Genomic DNA, 21,253 nt, shown 5'->3' with positions numbered 1-21,253 from the left:
AAAAAAAAAAAAAAAAAAAAAAAAGGCAAGAAACAATTTCTCACTTTAGAGAGCATTATATAATTGTAAGATGTAATAAGTCTAATATATCTTATGTTAGCATCACTGAGGCAAAAGGCAAGGGTAAGAGCTAGCAAGGGGGGTGGGGGAATAGAGAGAGACAGAGCTTTGCAAGGCTGTGGTGGCACCTGACAGAAGGGACAACTGGCCAATATGCTGCACCTTAGATCACACAGACCTCACAAGACAAAGATTCAGGTCACACTAAGGAATCCTAGCTGGTTTTGAGAGCACCGAGTGTCCTTCAATAAAGTATGGGTTGGAGTATAACCCTTGCGCATAGTTTAGCTACTACTTTAAACACCACAATAATGTAAATCCTTTCCAAAGAGAAAAGTATTAGCACTGTTACTAATTTGAGGACTTGGAACATCGCCCTAACCCTTCTAATACTTACCAGGCCCACATAAACATTCAAAATACTGCTGCAAAAGTTTTCTCCTGGCTTATTTTGTCAAGAGCTTTTTTCCTAGATATTTCCACTAGCTTTTGTTTCCTGAATTACCTCAAGTCTTATAAAAACGTCTTTTCTTCTTACATACCAAGGAGCAGGAAGCAGGAATAAAACCAACATAACCAACCAGTAAAAAGAGCCAACCTATTCAAAATACAAAGGAAGGCAAAAGGCATGTTTTTGCCCATGCTGCCAGTGATACCTGGGAGAAATGACCCATGAAGCACTCCTCATTATCCCTCACTTCTCCTCTTAACTAGCCTTTGTTGTAATGCCTACAAAGCAAGCTTTGCAACAGCTAATAACCTGGAGTGCTGTATTACACCTTTTCATGCTAATAAATTCCTGTTTCCCCTAGTTAGTGTGTGTCTCATTTCTCTGCTGTTGCATTTATATACCTATTCAGCTCAGACTGAAGGCTTCTCCGAGCAGTATCCATTTTTTGTGGTATTTGCAGAATGTCTCAGACAATCAAGTCCCTAGGTATTACTGCACTACAAACAATAAAAAATTCTATGATACGAGATCCAAAAAGTATCTAGATAAGTGAAATAGTAATACAGTTTATAGTTTCTACTTTGTAAGGGAAGACAACATCTTAAAAGAATCGAGGCCAATCCTCAAAATTCTGCATCAGGTACAGTGCAGTTTACCTAGCATGCTGCCAGCTACCAAAATATCAAAGAGTGTGTCAGCATAGCGGCGATAATCAAGTCGAGAGCCAGTTGCATCCAGAAACTTGGCTATAGCCTCCAGGTCACTCCCAGCTTCATTGAGGCCTTGGACAATTGTATCCCTGAAGACTGTGGGTTCAAATTTCTCCTTTTCATCTGGAACAGAGATAAAAGAGAAGGAGAGAGAGAGAGTTTGAAACTTTCTGTTCGAAATCCCTTGTCAACCAGCAATTGAACTGACCATGGCACCCAAACATAGTCTTCCTGTTCTGGTCAACACACCAAAAGTTTACTTTGTTGGGTTGTATTGCCTCTGGAAATTTTGCGGTGTTTATCTTTGCTTCCCTCTCCTCCTCATCCCCAAAGAATACCAAAACACATGCAAACATACAGGAGTAAATAAATAAAAGGAAGGAAAAGCAACTACTGAAATTGTTTTCAAATTTCATACTCTTGCTTCTCTTGTTGAAGATATTGAATGTGTGTATCATTATGCATTGCAAAATCTGATAGAAGAATAAAGGGTATTTCAGTTAAGTGCAAATCTCACTGTAGGAACAGTTTAATTTCTTCCTATTTAAATAGCTATGGTTGCATATCTAAAATGTTGTCAAAAAGAAGGCTTCAAGAAAAGAGGAGATCAAGGTATTCATAAAAATACTTTTTGCCTAAACTTTTAGGACCCTGCCACGTGGTGCAACCAAGAATTTATCTTTCATATTCACATACCTAAGCAGTGCTAGAACACAGAAATGCAGTGCTCACATTGCATTTTCTACAGCCGTCCCTGGTTGAACTCCATTAAGGTAAAATCTGACCCCCAGACAACATCCCTACGTCAAAAGGCCGTTAGTCACAACTGATGTTGTGACAGATGTAACTGCAACTTCCAGCTAAAGCTAGGTAGATTTAACCATACCTCCTGCTGTTTTTTCTTGCAGATTGTAAACAGCCTACCGCAGACACTTAAAGCTTCTTAGCAAAGCAAGTCCTGACTTTATACAAGGGCACATAAGAAATGCTTGTTACCATCAAAATAACACTGAACTTCAGAAGCACAACCACAAGCTCTTCTGTGACACTCAGAAAACAAAACCAGTTGGTTATCACCCGCTGGCACAAATGTTCATACAAGTTCTTTCAAAAAACTGCACATATTATATCCAGAAGATAAATCCAGGGATTTTAGTTACTGAGACAAATGAGGATTGGTAGAATTCCTGTCTAAACCTGTGCAGTCTGAAATGTGCCAGCTGCAACGCTTGCAGGCTTTTTGGGAGAAGAGGTTCTGGACATTACACATCCTCTGGCTGCCCGTTTCCTTTCTCTGCGACTCATAGTGCAGTTTTTTATCCCAAATATTAACCAACAGCCTTTCTTCCCCTAATTTCTTTCCTCCAGCCACATTAGCTTTATGGCAATTAAATAACTATTTTACACACAAAGCCTACTTTTATCAGCTTTACTATTTAGTACATAACCGTTTCTTTCTCTTCTTGTTCCCCTGCATGTACCTGGGGTACGCTCATTTTACCATCTTCAGTGCATCACTTGCACATTCTCCCCCTCTTTCAATGCAGTCCCTCCCACTCAGCACCACTGGGAAGCCATCCTTCCAAGAAGCCTGGCAGCATGCAGCCCACGGCAGCTCCAGGGCTGTCTGTCAAGTGCTCAGCAACACTGGAAAAATGAGGCATCACCTTATTGACCAGAAATCCCCTGCTACGCCTAGCTTTTAGTGGCTTGTTGATGCTAATACCTATCTCCAAGCAGGGTGCTGCCCCATGCCCCAAAGCTGACCTCCTCAGACCAAAGCTGAGGATTACTCAGGTCTATGGATACCATATACACGACACTATGATTGCAGGCATCGCTCATGCAGTCACCTGTTCACAACCCCAGCTCGTCCTGAAGCGATGCACGCAGCCATAGTGCCAACCCAGATTCTCCCCACCACGCTCTCGCTATCCAATAAACTACTCAATATGCCCATTCTCTGAACCACAAATTACTTCTTCCCAGGCTTTTACTTCACCCCAGACCTTGGAGATATTCAGGCTCTCAGTTGTGTTACCTCCACTTTCAGCTGTGATGAAGATCTGGAGTCTGTGTCTGAGTGACCATCTCTCACATCTGCAGGGCATGCCCATGGTGGACAAACCAGAGAGGGTCAAGTGGGGAAACTGAAGAACCATGCCTTTGCCCTGGGGAAATGTCTACAGAGAAGCATACTACTGGAACCCCATCTGAGCTATCGGACTGGTTACCAAATACTCAGTTGCAGCTGTCTTCCAACTTGAAGTACTAAAACAACCCAAAACAAGCAACAAACCAACCAAGCCACAAACAAGCCTTTTACTGAAGCAAGTGTAAGTACTTCAGTATGTGTACTTCAGGCAGTTTTATTTGTGCACAAGAAACCCAGCTCCATCCATAAACAAGTATCTGAGTATAATTATTCTCTTTTGGGTTACCAAATAAGTATGTGTTATTTGCAGTGCAAAAAAAAAAAAAGAAAGCTTGATGACTCATTAACCAGTAAAATGACAGAGTTCCGTCTGAAGATATGAGTTCAGAAAATAATCCTGGTTTACTTTTTCAATTGTATTTTGTCTAAAAAATTTAAGATGTTTGCTTCTAAACTGAAAGGTGTTATATGCTTGGTGTCATGGGTACACAGTACTCAGTACAAACACTGTGATTAGTATTTCTTAGCTATTTTAAAGAGATTCTTCTCCTGCCCCAGAAGTCCTCCTCTCATCTGGAGTACCCTACTATTTTCTTGTCCATCACAATCTAAAAATTTACACAGGAAGAGGAGGTAAACTCATTGCATGAAAAATTATTTATAATTTTATTGAAAAATTTTCCTACCAAGCTAATGTACTGAAGAGGAATATGCTGATATAGTACAACAGGGTGAGTAAGAAGCCATCATCAAGAAGTGGTGACAGTATGTTGCGCTGTCAAGTACATAATTACTGAACAAGCACAGTTTCAATCACGGGCTAGCGGAGGCAGGTGTAGCTTGCAGATGTGATGCATACAATATCCAATGCAGCACTGCCATACACGGCTTTTCATTTTCATCACGTTCCCGGATCCTTATTTCCTTTCTTTTGCTTCTAAGGAAATCAAAGTACACTTACACCTCCCCTTGTTAAGAATTAATCTTAACTCTTAAACAGAAGGCCTGCAATTATATTTGTGGAAGAACAAGTGAGATGCCCTCATTGGCCCCCCTTCTGACTTCATATTAACATAAAGGTATTAATATTGACTTTTTACTACATAATTTTCATTCAGAAGTAACACATGTTGTTTAGCTTAGCTTCTGTTTATGCTGCCATTTACCTTTTTGCACCATTTTTTTAGCAGATATTAACTCTACGTTATCTATACCATGGGAACAAACTTGGATCTCAGGTACTGCCTGTCAGCTTACTTTAACCAATATGCACTGTTTGTTCCTGTTAATGCTTCAGGAAGCTTTTTGTCCTGTAGGTGTTTGTCAACTGTCTGAATATATAAATTTTCCTTATTTCCTACTGATGTTTTTGCTAATCCTATTTCCTCCTCTTCCATTTCAGAAGACACAAAGACATCAATTTGCATGTGTGCAAGTACAGTGCAGCCAATACAATCCACATCACACATATCTGCACCATAAGCACAAAGTCCAGCCAGATGCCAACTACCGCTGACCCTCATCAACAAAGCAGTATTCAACAAGTACAGAGATTATACTACGAATGAACCAAACTATTTTCATTGCTGAGATTGCTAAAAACCCGATATGGAACTGTGAGATGCCTCCTCCCCTTGGAAGGTTCTTCCCTTTACATCATCTTTTTTCTTCCTTCAAATCTTTTTAAAGGGATTTTAATGCCTGCCACTATACCCGCTGGAGGCAAGATTTATACCTTTTATTAGGTCAACTAGTAGAACTGGAAGAAGTGGGATTTACAAGCTCCTCCATCATAGTCCTCTCTCAAAAGTGTTTTAGACACTAAGCACACTTTCAAACTTTAAAGAAAAGAAATATCGTCATCTTCCTTTTTTGCTCTCTCAGAGCTCAAAAATGGTTTGCATTCAGAGATTAGTGGCAATGACAGAGTTCACATGTGCAATTATTTTTATCAGATGCCTGACTGCCATGTTACACCTCACTGTCTCCTCAGGTGGCAGTGCTCCTGGGAGCTGCAGAAGAGGAAAGAGGGTATCGTGAGACACAAATCAACCCGTAAGAACTGGCAGTCATCTCTCGAACAGCTCACTCCCCCAGCATCTGCACATTTCAGACCCCCTACCTGCCTGCCTGTTACACACAACAGAATAGTCTCCGATGACTGAAATGCCACGTTCAACCACAGCCACTGAACTCTCTCCCACACGAGTGACATTTCATGACTCTCTAATACATTGAAAGTCAGGAGAAAAAAAACCTAATAGTACCTTCTAGTCGAAGTCCAAGACATAAAAGTCTGTGACACTGCTATGATACAAAAAGAAAAGGTATATACAAACAGAAGGGCATAAACATGCTAGGAAGCCATTTCTCTTCCTCGAGCCCTCTGCCTCCAGAAAGAGAGCAGGTATCTACAATTTTCTAAGCAAGATCCTCAAATATTAAGGCAACCAGGATCCCACAATATTTGAAAAAGAGATTTTATGCTTTAAGCACCTAAAGAAGGTGCATGTTAAGATTTCTATATTAAAGCCATTTAATATCCCAAATCCCATTTAAGTAATGTCTCAACCCCCCCGCCCCCCCAATCTTCCAAACTTCTCCCACAGTCTTTTCCTTCTTCCATGTAGTCAAGGAGTATCTACCTATTGCCACTCACAATCACTGTAACAGAAATTGAAGAGATCAGCAGAGAATTACAAATAAAAGCTCTTGATTTATTCTGATTACTACTAGTATTAAATAGGAGTCAAAGACTAAATCCGTATTAGGACCCATTATGCCAAATACATTGCAAAACACAGACTGAAAAGAAAGTCTTTATGAGAGAGAAAACATTTTCTAAGACCATTTTTAGCAAATAACATATGCAGCATAATTGACTGACCTAGACCGAGTAATACATTGGCTCAATCCAACAGTATGCATATCTGATTGCTTTTACTGGTTGATCTGACAGGTATTTCTTTAGGGATCATTAATTCCACTCTACATCTATGCTGTTCCTAGCTAATGCAGTGTAAAGCTACTGCACAACGTTCTGGACCATGCTGATAGAATGTTAATCCCACTAATTACTGGAGCATGGTAATATTTATTTACAAACAATATAGGTATCTTTTTTTAATTAGTTATACCTACAAACGTATGTGCATCATGGAAAGGACATTTTCCATTTAAGAGAGTGCATCAATCTAACTGAGGAAGTGATGCATGCAAGGGAAGAAAGATGAGAGAAAGCTGGCACTGCTTTTCAACATGACTGAAAAACTATTTTGCAATTCTCATCCAAGCTTCGTGATCATCCCAGATCTTCATTCACTCAGCTCTTCAGACTCCTGCTAGAATTTGTAATTTTCTGAGAAAGGTTACAAACGCTTTTTGTTTCTCTCATCCACACTGAGAAAACGCTCTTATTTACATTTTCTGCCACAAGACCAGGTGTTAGCTTTTGATCAGAAACAGGAAAGTCAAGATGGAAACGTCTGTTACATGACAGACAGGAATCCCACCTGTCTGGGCTGTGATAATCTCCTATTGCAACAGCAAAAAATCTAAGCCTTCTTTTCATAAACCAGACTTTTTTTTTTCCTCAAAAAACCAAATCATTTATTACATGTATTCTTGCTCTCTGCCTCAAGGTGTCATTCATCTCAGACACCCAAACCATGACAAATGAGTATAGCATGAGCAAGCATGTTAGGATGATAGTCGCTGTATAGAATACCTGGATGATCAGTATAATTGGCACCACTGAGCTTTCTTTAAAAATAGATGCAATATTGTACATAAGGAAAGAGAGTATAGGTCACTTTTACAGAAAAACAGTATCACAATGAGTAAAATAGGTCGTAGCAAATAAAAGGTAATTGTTTTATTTTAACAATAAAAAAACCAAACTACACTAACACAGCAGAAATAAGTGTTTGTGAAAAAGGAGCTCTCTGACCTCTACTGTTACAGAAAGCAGGGCCAATGAGATGATCTGACCATCTCATGGAGAACGAAGGTGAGAGGATTCCTTTTTAGATGTGAAAGGTTCATTTATAGAGATGACATTGATTCAAGTAAAAGAATCAAAACCAAAAAAGGCCAGATTTTCTTTAATCAACCTTTAAATAAAAGCTCATTTTTTACTTTTTTAGTTGAAAGGAACATTTTAAGAAACAATTGAAACAAACATCTAATAAGTTTTCTTCCTTGTATGTAAATATACTATAAACTCAGTTAGAATCGAAGTTTTTAGCTGAGGCTTCTAGAAGACTTAATAGCCAATAAACCCAAATTTTACAGAAAGACCTTAGATATATAGAGAAAATAATAAAACCCACAGACCTCAGTTAAAAATAACATCTGCACTCTTAACATGGCTGAAGAGAAGGGGAGAAAAAAACCTTAATCCTATTGAACTTTCACTTATTCCACCTGCCCTGCATTTTAACAGAGAGAAAAATAAAGTTTAAAATGTAATGTAACCTACCCCTCTTCCTAGTTTTGAACCGCTGGCCTGTTAGCACCGGCTTCTGATTCTTATTCATAAAATTTCTGGAGAAAAAAAAAAAAAAAAGAGAAAAATATATTTTTACCATGGCATTTACAGACAACAGCTTAACCTAAAGACAAATATTCAATGTAGTAAAATCCCAACATGTGAAAGGGAAAGAAAGTTCTTGACATATATGCAAAGAATCATTCACATTATCTTAAAGACAAAGAGAGTTCATTATGGTCCAAGAATAACTTTGATGAGATGTGCTGCTCTCAAAACCTGGCTCGTAGCACCCCCACAAAAGTGAAGGTTCAAACCCGAGCAGGAAGGTGATGGAGCCTCTGCCCATACTGCCAGGGCAGGGGTACAGCAGCACTGCCCACGCAGCTGATGGGGATGTTTGGGGCATAGAAGCAGCAGGACACAGGACTGGGAATGATCTCCATCCCAGTGGGACTCCACATGGCACAGGTCTTGCTCTCCGGCATGTTTACCGGGCAATCAGACTCCCAAGGGCTACGCGCCGCCCTTCTGAAGAAATGACTGTGGTCTAACCACAATGTTTTAATAACCAAACCCCTCTCAAATATTTCTTCCAACATCACTATATCTTAGGAACTTTTAGTTCCTAAAAACCTGTATGTGTTGTAAAATTAATAAAAGATAACCAACTTCCGCCACCTCATCAATTCTGTGTACAAATACATAGTTAAGGACCTACATGGCACATCATACAATAATAGTAAAAAAATATTGGGCTAATATTATTTCAGACCTTAACAGTGAATCTCAACATGGAATGCTGAAAAATTTGGGAAGCAATCATATATTAATGCCATTTTATCTAAAGAAAACAGAACTATTTTTCACCTTTGGATATAATTAGTTTAATCACACGAGACGCAGCTTGCGCAATGAGCAGCTAAACTGACAGCTGACTGCAAACAGCAGTGAATACAAGGAGGCTTTGCAGCACGTGGCAATCGTCACGGGTCATCTTCCTGTCCTGCCAACAGCGAGTGCCAACGCTGGGACTTACAGGCCACGCATTGCATACCCCGCAGGTCATTAGGTCACTGTTACATACGATTTGCTCATCCAGAATTAAGCCTTAGCATGCAAGAAGCTTTGTCCTGTGGGCGTGTTCTTCTAATAAGTTTAGTTTTACAAAGAATTTGTATTATTTGTATTTCTTCATTGCAGACTGCAGGTCTAGTTTAAAAGTACATACATTTGCCAACAGTTCTTCCAACCACGAGCGAAGAAAAACTCAAGCTCCATGGCTAGAAAGATGCCAATCGTATGTTACTATTCAAGTAACGTGCTCTCTACCCCTGTAAAAGTTCATTTAACAACTCTGTTAACAATGCTCCAGATACACAATATGCTCCCATTCACCAGGCTACCTCTCCTAGTTGCAGCATCACTAGCAGGCCACTTCTGCAGTATTTCAAATGTATAACTTGACAAACCACTGCTTTCTAGTCTAGGTCTACCATTTATCCGCAGTCTAAAACAGCCCATGTGCATTGGAAATAGCTGGTAAAGTTCAGAGTCACAACTGGTTTTGCTTCCTGCAAGCCATAAAAAATACAAAGATGCAACAAGCTGTTAAACTGAGAGGTCCACATTCATCGCTGAGGTTCAAAGCTAAGGTTTTAACAGATCATGGAGCATTTCAAAACAACTGCAACACTAAATAGCCTTTTGGAAGAGTGATTTGCCCATCTGCAAGAGAGTTAAAAATGGCAAACCATGATATCACGGGATCTTTTGAAGTGCTGTAGGATCCAAGCCTGCCTTCACAACAGAGCTCAAAATTATCTTTCCCCACTTAGCTGTCTCAGTGGCAGCGAACCAGGAGGTGTTCTACAAGTTAATTAGGCAGATGATCAAGCCATCAACAGGGATAAGCAACAGCCCAGCCTCCAGCCAGTGATCACCTAGATTTGACATATTTATCTGCTTTGTCTTTGTGCCCTTCAGTTATTTGTAAGGGACTGATCTATAAAATGTAATATTCACCCAGGTATTTTTCGTTGTTTTTATGCTGGGCCCCAATACCTTACACCTTTTTCCAGGTCTAAAAACATTCATTTCAATAGACTGCAGGAGGAGCCCATGAGGTTTGGAAATAAAGTGTCAAGTGAGCCACACAGCAGGTAAAAATGAATCCTCTTGTCACAGCTCTTTCAGAGCACAAACACGCCGTCAGGCTGGGATGGACACTGCCCGCTTCCTCAACGAATTCCTTGGGGGCAATGAAGTGAATGACACCTGACCTTCAACCCAGCCATACTGGGACAGTTTCCCAGTTGCTATAAAAAATATAAATGCATAGGCTAAATTTCTAGCACTACTTCTCCTTTCCTTTGATGCAGTCTCTTTTTGAACTGTAAGAAGAGTTACACACACCTGAAGCTTGACTATCAGATTTTAAAACTTTTCCCTGTGAATATAAAATATGCCCTTTAAGGCAGCTGGGAACAAGATTTAAAAAAAAAAAAAAACCAAGTTAAAGGAAGACTCACCACTTGTGGCAGATTTAATGTCTCAATATTCAGTGCAACAGAAGAGACTCTTGAATCGTTAATTACTAGGAACACAGGATGTGCAGTCTTCTATATTTAGCTTTAAACACACTGCTCTCTAATCTGCTCAAGTGAGGGTCAGGCTTTATAAGGCTCAATCCCTGGCCCAGGGAGAGCACAGGCACTTTATCAAGAAACTTCAGCACAAGCTCGAGCAAAACCAACCCAGTGATCTATGCAACAACCCAGGATCTATCTGTACTACAAATGACACCAGGTACTGCAAATGAGATTTTAAAGTGCTGTTGCCACCACAACAGGTGCCTGGATGATAGTATAAAATTTATAAAAGTGAATGCAATGCAAAAGCTTTTTTTTTTTTTTTTTTTTTTTTTAAATCAAGAGCACACCACCACCACAGTGATGGCTGAAGGTTGTAAATTCAGGGTGGCAGCATATAAACTAGCACAGTGATTGCATTGCAGTGCAGCCTGCCTCTCAGGTGTCATGTAGCTATAAAGCCCTGAAATCATAAAAGACCTTGAACCATTACATATATTCCCCATTTTGAAAGGTATAGGATCTGAGTAGGTCAAAGCCAAAAGCAAATTTTGAAATACCAGCTAGCGAACTCATAATAGTTTTCAGAGTAAAGATCTTAAGACTGGGTAAGGGTAGGAAAGAAATAACCTCAACAAGAAAACCCAAATCACCAGTCAAACTTATATCTCGCAGCCCAACATCCTCCAGGATTCGTACGAATCGGCAGCAGGAAAGAGAGGAAGAGATGTGGAAACGATAGCTCCTTAGCACAGTCCTTTCACAGACTCCACTCTTCTACAGAAGATGGAGGAGGCTCAGCAGTAGATACTTTACTCTTGATTCTCCCTTTAGGATCCAGAAAACCTCTTACAGAAAACTCATAGGTTCAAATTCCGTATCCAATACTTTTTATTTTTAAGCACGTAAGCCAGAAGCTGGGCTGACTCAAGCGGGAGATGTCAGACAGCAGTAGGGAACCAGGCACCGTGCTCCAGAACAGGCTCATTTTCCATAAAAACCTTAAAATGTCTAAGCCTGCTGATAACTAACTTGCAGCTACAAAATTATTCAGAAAAAATTTAAAAATGCATGACTTAAAACAGTTTCCCAAATTCCACTCCCACTCTTGTTAACCAGCTTCTACAAAACAGATTCATACTTTAAAAAGTATGTAAGTCCTTGAGTTGGTACATTCTCCTGAAACTGCTTGAAGTCCACAAGTTCAGCTTTCTCTATAGCTGCTTCTCATTTACATGCTAAAGACCCTAAACAGTTAAAACTGAGGGACATCTACAGTTGTAGATATCTAGACCTATATAATAAAGCAGTTTCTACAATCGACCAATCCTTCTCACACAACTAATAAAAACTGTAACAGAATTAATAAAACCAGAATTAATAAAATTAACTTATAAAATCAGCAACAGATGAAGTAAAAGTTCCTTCAGAGCTTCAGCAAGCTTGAACTTGCTTAACAAGTTAGAAAAATGCAGTCTTTCATCCATACCACAGGGAAATTCTTATGATGATTAACCTCTAAATTATTGAAAGCCTTGGTAAGGCTTAAGTTTCTACCAAGGTAAAATACTGGAAACATTTGTTCTTGGAAACATATTGCTCAGATTGAAAAAAAAATACTGAAAAGCCTTATGCAAGCCAATACTATTTTCCTAAGCATCATTTTACACTTTTAAACTGAAATCTCAGAATCATGAGGTTCTCCGAAGATTAACATCCACACAATGAATTCAAGCACAGTTGCTTCACAGCAGCAAAACTTCACTGCCATAGCTATGGAGAGAGGGAAATCAATGCCAGACAACATCAAAAAAAGAACAACCGTTTCATAAAACTCCCTACCAAGATATGATGACTCTGTGTATGCAGGGCACTGTAACAATGGCGAGGGAGCCCATGGGGGCAGGCAGAGACCCTTTGGACAGCCCACCGGTGGGCTCCAGCGGCACTGCTCCACGGGATGCTGCCGCTGCTGCAGGGACTCGTGCCGATGCCGTCTGATTGACAGGGTGCTGGAGAGAGCTGCCAGAGCACCACCAGCTTTCACTGGAACAGATGCTTGGCAGGAATTATTTCCATCCCCTTTCCCTTGCTCAGACATCATGCAAGACAGGAGCACTCATCACAAAGTCAAATAAAATAAAAGCATAGATTGGGAGAGTTTCTATGAAGGAAAAAACCACAACCCACATATCAAGGTCAATCTTCCCCCTCCGAAGTGGAACATTCAGGACATTAAGAGGCTTTACTGGGTCTTTTTCATTCAGCAATGTTAGTAGGCATTTTCATCCTCTCACTGTTACATTTCCAGGCTTAGGATGAAAACCTAGAGAGGGCTTTCCTCTTTTTTTCAGCAACAAGCCAACGAGTTATGTTAAAAAGCAAATTACTCAACTCAAGCAGCATGGAGGAAGAGCTGCCCTTGCACTTCCGCAGGAGAGGAAATATGTCAGCACACAGCCAGCAGCTGCCTCCGCTCCCCGGGAAGGCAGCAGGCTGCTGGATTACAAGCTAACAAAACCTGTAGGTGGAAAACTCATAAATCATTACCGGTACAGAGGAACAGAGCGATGTAAGGGGATGACAGGACAAGAGCGGATGCAATGCAGCCGCCGGTTCTCGCCAAATCCTCGTCAGGCTTCCCACTTTCCACCCAGATACTGAGTCCCTGCGAGGGCTTTCACAGCTCCTCCTTTTCCACAGGCGCTTCCCAACACCCGGGTGCGGTGAGAGGCGAGCGACCGCAATGCACATCGGTCACGCAGCCTGCACGGTTGCTGCAGCATTCACCACCACAACAGCTGCGAAGCATTTTCTGCTTTAACACAGTTTTAGCACCCTTGTAAGGCTACGAAAACCACCTCAGCTGCTGACATTTCCCTGGTTCAGTCAGTGTGAAGGAAAAGCACTTTATTTACACATCCCAGGCAGTACGATGGCTAGCCCACAACGTGAAGAGCGGCAGCAACACTCCCCTACCTCCTGCTAAAGCTCACTTCGATACTGTTGAAAAATAAGGAAATAAAAAGCTCTATTTGTTGCTTCCCAGGGTCCCAAGTGCTGAGGACGGACCCAGTGCAGCACTTAAAAGCCACCTCTCCTCTCTCCTTCATTGCACACCTGGGGAGCTGGCAAGACCAAGCACCTACGCTTAGTGAGACACGATGGGTTTTCTTTACACAGGTTGACTTTTGTTATTTCATCACACTTTTCTGACTCTTGTCCTCTGTTCCTAAACCATAGGTTTTTAAAGAAGTGACTAATAACCCGGAGGTCTGTAACTTCAGCTTGTGGTACAAATCAGCAGGAAGGGCAGCACTGGCAGCCGGAAGGTTTACCTTGCTATTTTGCCCACAGAGGCCAGAAGTAGAGGTACAGTGCTTATGAAATGTTTATTCCAAAGGTCCCACTCAGTACCAATAGTAAAGCCAGAGCCAGGCTCTCACCACGTCAAGATCCCCTCACTGATTTTATTGCACAAACAACCTCAATGGCAACGTGCAGGGACAAAGCAGTCACATAACAAAGTGCAGGGTAAATACAATCAACCTCATGTTTTAATATTTACTTGAAAAAAGGACGCTGCTAATCCACATGTTTATTGCTGAAAAATACATCTTCTGTTATGGATTAATTTTGCTTATGACATTACAGTACATGAAGCAACTAGATACTGACCTTTGATTTCATACTTGGAAGCATGCCCTAGTCACCGGTGGCTATCACGTGTAGTATCTTAAGATAGTGTTGTAGCAGTTTTTCGACATGCACTGAATGCCCTGTCTTTCCCAAAAGAGCTTTCCAGAAGCTCTTAAGACACTTAATCTTTTTTCTTTTTTTTTTTCCTTTAATCACAAGACAATGTTTTTCCACAGTAAGGAGAAGTGTCCACTCCAGTAAAAGTACTTGCCCTTTATTAGTATGCCTAATGGCAGAGAAAAATAAAAAATGAAACAAGTGGAATTGGGTTCATTCTGCAGCAAGCACAAGCAAATACCAAAAAAGAATGAAACCTACCACACATTAAATAAAAAACTGTACTCATGTAAGATTCCTCAGCCAAGAATCGTGCATGCAACCTCTGAGTAGTTACCCAGTTGAGAAATAAGTACGCCCAGACAAAAAATGAGAAGCCAAACTCACCAACATTTGCACCATAAATCTCGTCACCTAACTGCTAAGCTGGGATGCATAGGAAGATATTTCTTGAAAAACAGTCAAAAAAACCCCACTGCCACCAATTAATGTACAATCAGATACTGCGTTAGAGATCCAGCTCACTGCACATGTTTCAGAAGAGCAGGTATTTCTTAGGTCACTAACCAAGAATTTCTACAGAAGCTGCTCAGCTGAATCACAAGGTAAAAACAAGACAGAAACCTCCCACGACCGAAGCACTCCAGATGCACTTCACAAGGTTAAGAGCACTGTAAATTAAACCACCGAAGCAACGGACTTCTGTGTTTCCTACTCAGCAACCATATGAAATACATGAGTCATGGCACACCCAGTAGAAGAAAAAAACAAAAAAACCAAAAAAACCCCAGAAAAAAGTCCTTAATCATTGACAGGTGAAAACACAAGTCAAGAAAATGAGATCATACACTTGGGTTGACCCACACAAAGTTATCTTTCAGTAACAAGGTTTCTTTCAGTAACTAAAAGGAGGAATTAGATATAGTTCTTCAAGGACAAAGTATTAGTAGGAGCTTTTCTCAGGCTGTTGAGAGTTCTCTTAGGCTGTTGTGCTCCTAACTGGAGTACCCTGAAATAATGCAGATGGCGTATTGCTACGGATCAGTTCGTACCCAATTAACATTAATTTTAAGGTGATGGCGAGTCATCCAGCTCCAAGCTTGCATGCCTTGCCAGGAGGAAAACCTCTTAGAAAAAGAAGGGGATAAAAAGGATCGGCAGAGATCAGGGTCAGGTGAACTTAGAAAATAAGCAGAAGACTTTACTCTTCCGAAGCTAATAAGGTTTTTTCCTTATGCAAGACACCACTTTCAATGGACTGTGTACATGTTAGAACAGGATTCTTGAATTTGGAGGGATGTTGGATGTGTTGTTTATCCTGAAAATATAATCATCTCAGCAATAGCCCTAAGAGATGATGTTGTTCAAGGAAAAATGGTGTAGGTGAAATTCTGTGAAAATGATTATAAAGGTACCGCTGCAATTTAGCTCAATCCTTTGTTAATGTTTGGCAGAGTTGTATTAGCCACTGTTCACAGTAGACTTGGAAGAAATCATTAATGGAGCTACTTCATAGGGTCCCCCTGAACCAGGTCTCCAATAAAACAATAAATGCAAGTATTTGGCAGAAAAAGTGTTTAAAAAATTGCCAGAGAGGCTTCATTCCTAGCCATGAAGTCCAAAGTCTGTCAGACACAAGACAACATAAGAACAGCTCAGTAATGAAGGCCGGGGCAGGAAGAGCAGCTTTCTCATGTACCGTACCACTCCTCTGCTCAAGTCCACCCTGCTTCTCTTTTTTTTTTTTTTTTTTTTAATGTATCAGCCCACTGAAAGTTACATTTTTACAGTGTTGACCATACTCATACAATTCAAATATCACAACAGTAAAGTGCTGCTTCCATTTTTCTTGCTACCTAAAAGCGCCGTGCAGCAGCAGAAGCACAGGAGATCACCAGTGTCTCCAGGATACAGTGCTGCAGCATTTGAAAACCCATAAATTGTCTTCAACATTACAAGGGCTAAGCTTAAAAATAAAAAAAAATAAATACAAAGCGTGCATTCTCCAGAAAGCAATGCCTCCCAGTTGCTAACGGTTTATTATTTCATGAACTAAATACAGTAATCGGAGGAGGGATGTATTAATAGCCAGCACCTCTTACACATTTGCAAGAAATGAAGGCCTTGGCTTTAATAAGACAACAACTGCTGTAAAGCAGTAAAGCAAGTTTTAACTTAGAACTCCCTATTATTTCTTCAAAGCATATGCAAGAGAAAGGATTTCACCAAGTTAACACATGGCTTTTTACCTGCAGGACAGTGAATCAGCTTCCAGATACTTGAATTCTGTTATTTCTGGCTAAAAAGAAATGGCACAAAGAGCCAGGAGTGGAAATGCACAACGCTTTGCACCATGTCAACTATTCCAAACGTACTGGCTAACACTGATTATGCTGTTAGCAACATTCACTTGGATGGAAAAGGAGTCCATAACTGGCTTGTGCCACTCTTCATTTCAAAAGCAGTCCCATGTTCCCCGCGGCTGCTTGCTCCTCCTCAGAGAGGGTTGAACATTTTAACAGAACACACTAGTTTTGGTGAACAAACTCCTGGAATGGGGGATAAAAGTAGTCAATGCTTGGATTGCTTCAACCTACAAACAGTTATTTTCTAGGCAGTGATGGATACATTTCCTCTCAGACCAAGCTGAGATAATTCTATTGGCAATAGATAATGATTCATATCCACAAGTTGGGTGCTGGAAAAAAAAACCCAAACCAACCCAACAGTGTATGGCATAGGGTGCCTACACAATCAACTTCTTATCCTAGGTGAGTCAAAAAACCAGCTATTACAGACTGAACATGCAGAGAGGGGGCACACGCTTGCTATGCTACCCACTGCTTGGCAGCTCACATACTCTCAGCCTTACTTTAGAAAGGCATTTCTTCACCTCTGTGCAGAAGCCTGAAAGCTCTTAGATGAATTCATGGAAGAAGAGTCTATTAAGAGCTATTAAACACAGGGATGATACAACCTTCTAAGCTGAAAACTGCTGTAAGTATGACAAGACCATGAAAGAAAGAAATGTAGCATGCCCATTCTTTCCCTTCCCACCACCACCTTTCTCTCTCTCTCTTCTTTTTTTTGCCACTTACAGAGACCAGACTCCGGACCAAAGGCCAATTTCTCCCAGTAAGCCAAGTTTTAGTCTGATGTCAGGTAACTTATAGGCATCACGTATCCCACATAGCTCCTTCTCACTCTGGACTTCAAGAAAGGCTGTCTAATAATCCACAAACGTGCCAGACAAGCATTACTCACCCAGGACAGCATACACCGCTCAGGAGTACTACAACAACAGCACTTAGAGCTGGGTGGCAATTCAGTAAGGCCAGGGGAAGAGGAGAAGTAAACAGTAGGACTGACCTGGGTCAGCATGTTGTATTACTAATTTCGTAGGAAGACTTTAGGCTGCTTCTTTTTAAGATGAGGGAAAACGATCAAACTAGTTGCCTTCAGTGATGAAAACAAAAAGCTTTGAGCCACTCTGTACAGAATATTGTGACTCAACTCATGTATTTCTTCTGAGTGACTGAGGATGCCCAGCATCCTGACGGTGAGCATATTGTAGAGACTGGTAATAGGAATCACATTGGTATTGTTATTGAACTGTGTATTGCAATCACTTTGTTACATGTAACTTACATTTGAATACATTTGTATACATTTCAGTGTATTTTGTACCACTCTGCTAAATCAGAAATCCCAGGTTAACATCAACTATCTTCAGATAAGTAAATCTGATATTAAACATCACACCCTCCATGTGTGGAATATCTAAAAGAAGCTGGTCAGAGAGTATTGGACTCTGACACTATTCACACATCAGAACAAACTGGGAGATCAGTCTCAGTTTGATAACCAAAAAGCTCAAATGCTAAGCAATCATGTATGGCAAAGTTTCCTCTATTTCGATATACCATGCATGGACACAGTCACGGAAGTGCTCAAAACACCACATCTTCTCTCGATTTCAACAGTTCAGCTTCCCTTTTCTTAATCTTCTTCCACACTGTATCTGGACATAAGTGACATTAAATGCAACACTTATCTGAAAACATAAATGCATAAACGCAAGAATATGTCTTTATTGGTATCCAGATTCAAGAGACTTTGAAGTCCATCAAAATAACCCAAAGAATTCACAGTCTATCTATAAAAACAGCATTGCTAGCAATGGTTATTATGAATGCTATGAATGCATCTTGATAGTTTTGTTCCTTAAAAAGATTATTTATAAGCAATTTTGTTCATAATTGCAATCAGATGAAAACTTAGTTCTCAAATACATTTATATACACAGGTGGCCAGAATCTCAGAACGAAGAAATATTGCCATGAAAGTAAGTCAAATAAAGTAGCAATACAAATCACCTGAGCTAGAAAAAGATCGCATAATTAGCCTGTTGCTTCAATAATTTGTATCTATTTTCCAGTATCAGCATCATGTGCTAACAGCATAATCACATTATAAAAAGCTAGAAGAAGTTATTGAGACATCTGCTTCAGCCAGATGTAGACCAGAGCAGGTATGTAATATTTTACCCTGCTCCATCACAGAGGCAGCAAATCCCACCTGAGGGCCGTACCGTTTACGCTGCAGCAGCACCTGAAGCGCTTCATGCCTGTGCACTGGAAATGGAGGCACGGACAGCTGTCCGTCAGCTCAGTTCAGTGCAAAATGCGACAATTTAATTGATGCTATTGGTTGTGAGGACCACCACCTATTTCACCAACGATCATATTAGAAGGCAATCAGCTAAGCCAAAACCCGTATCCACTTTTCCTGACAGAACAGCCAACTGTCTGTCAGAACCCCAAAAATGGGGTGCATTTGACCTAACTCTAAAAATGAATGACAGACACCCAAGTCTGATCCTGCAATCCCTGCCTCTCTTCACAATCAATGGAGAAAAGTAAACATTTCCAGAAAATAGCTTATCCGAAATATTCTGCTTGCTCATCTTAGGGTGAGATCTTAAGGGAGACCCTTGTGAACAGCTTCACAGCTTCAGGCACTTTTTAGATATTTGAACTAGATCAAACTTTCTCCATCAGTTTCTACAATGCTACAACAGAAATTCACACCTGCAGATTGGAAATGTGTGAAATTCTGTAGCTCAGTGACACCTAAAAACATCTCAGGCAGAGTTAAGAGTTTAATTACACAGCCAAAATTATCAACAGGACAATTACTAATGGTATATTATTCAGTTCTATAGTTAATTCAGTAGGCCTGCTTGTTTGTCTTTCTGAAATGATTCACAGAATTTCCACCATTGGCTTGGGAAGCTTCAAAATCCAGAGTACCAAAAATACGCTGAGAGAATAGGCTTAGCATCAGACCACAACAACCCACCCACACCCAACCCGGTTTCTGAAGCCAAGTGTTACTGCAAGAATTAAGGATTTCTGACCAGAATAGGTTTAATATCTTTTAAAATGTTTTATCATCACTACACCAGCCAGCCTGGCTTCCTTCGGCAGAAAAAGCATACATCCGCTTTGCAGCAGTTTAGGCTGTATCAATGTCAGCTCGGCACAACGATATTTGACACTATTAGTAGGGAAATCTATTTTCTTGTTTACAGCATCATTGTTCATGCACTGGAAAGACCAACATCAGCAACCTACTTTTGCAGATAAGGGTTCCAAGGATGTATGTCTGTAGGTATATGCATACATATGTACATGTAAGACACTAAGAATACCAATAAAAGCTACATTAGATTTCTACAACTCAGTGCCTACAAGGATGCCAGATAGGAAGAATTTAAAAGGTTTATTAACAAGATAGCCAAAGGATTTTTTTTTTTTTTCTGGACTGAGGAAACACAATGAAAGGCTTGGCTGGTTTCTCTGAGGACTTCGGAAAGACATGCCAGTTAACCTAGGGCTCTAGAATGTGGATCTAGAGAAGGATTCTACAAAATACTTTAACTTTCAGTGAAAAAGGGCCATATACCTTTCACTGCTACAGTTCCTGTCAGAAGTGAACTGGTGCTAAATCCCAAAATATAGATCTGTTCAGTCATGGATACAGCCAAACTCTCAAAGTCAATGAACTGACTGTTAAAGCCCATGCAGACCAACATATTTGCATCCCACCTCAAATGTTGCTCTGCCTAGTTTGATATGCTCTGTAGAGTTGAAAAACTAGAAAACCTGGCATATATTCTTTGCTAATGGAGGATAAAATGCAAAGGTAGAAGTGCCAACCTAGATTTATTTTTTTAAAAACTCTAAAATAAAAGAAAGCAGATATTCGACATGACTCTCAATCGAGGGCTTTGCAATAGGTGGTCATTTTCCTCTATACTTGACAGTGCTGCAAAACCAGTTGATATTTCAGATGTTAATATGAACCTTTATTAATCAGTTGTTGAGTATACTAGTTAAAGTAGCTATTCAGTAATCTAATAACATTAGATATTAACAGGAAACAAGTAATTTATACTGGGATTACAAAAAAAACCCACCAAGGATATTGAAAAGAATAAATGGGAAACATCTTGCTCTACATTACAAAGACAGTGCCCTCTTCCCCATCACCCACATCTTGCTCCCCCTCAGCTTCAAAAGATTTTTTTGTGTGTGTTGTCTCCTCATACCAGAACACTGGTTTCGCAGCACTGATACCTACAAGGTCAGACTGAAAAGGTCGATAACTGTTTAAACCGACAAGTGTCACTCACTTGGGATGGGGGAGAGAATCGGTAGAGTAAAAGTGAGAAAACTGGAGGGTTGAGATAAAGACAGTTCAATAGGTAAAGCAAAAGCCACGTTATATGATAGAGTGGCTTTGGTGGGCACCTGGCATCCAGCCAGGGTCAACCCACCACAATAATACACCCAGGAAAGAAAAACAACTCAGGGAGGGCATTAAGCTACTAAACTAACCCTAGCATCAAACAGGCTACCCGTGGGATGCTTTGGCTTGACACATTTGGCTTCAGGGAGCTATGGACCACTGCTTACAGAGGAAAGTTCAAGAATTGCACAACTTCATCACAGGTGAGACCTGATAGTCTGATGCCTT

General features: G+C 40.4%; 1 protein-coding gene across 1 annotated transcript in view; it reads right to left on the bottom strand.

Moving 5' to 3' along the window:
* BZW2 (basic leucine zipper and W2 domains 2) overlaps window positions 1-7,918 on the bottom strand; it is a 35,841-nt gene extending 27,923 nt beyond the window's left edge. The window contains 2 exon segments of the mRNA XM_009646393.2: window positions 1,168-1,344; window positions 7,857-7,918. Of these exon segments, the coding sequence (XP_009644688.1) occupies window positions 1,168-1,344; window positions 7,857-7,914 (235 nt within the window). The 5' untranslated portion in view covers window positions 7,915-7,918.
* Between the last annotated feature and the right edge of the window lie 13,335 nt (window positions 7,919-21,253).

Source organism: Egretta garzetta, unplaced genomic scaffold (genome assembly GCF_000687185.1).
Source record: "Egretta garzetta isolate BGI_Z169 unplaced genomic scaffold, ASM68718v1 scaffold629, whole genome shotgun sequence".
Classification (NCBI taxonomy): domain Eukaryota; kingdom Metazoa; phylum Chordata; class Aves; order Pelecaniformes; family Ardeidae; genus Egretta; species Egretta garzetta.
The sequence above is the reverse complement of the archived record's forward strand: the minus strand, read 5'-3'. Positions and strand labels throughout refer to the sequence as shown.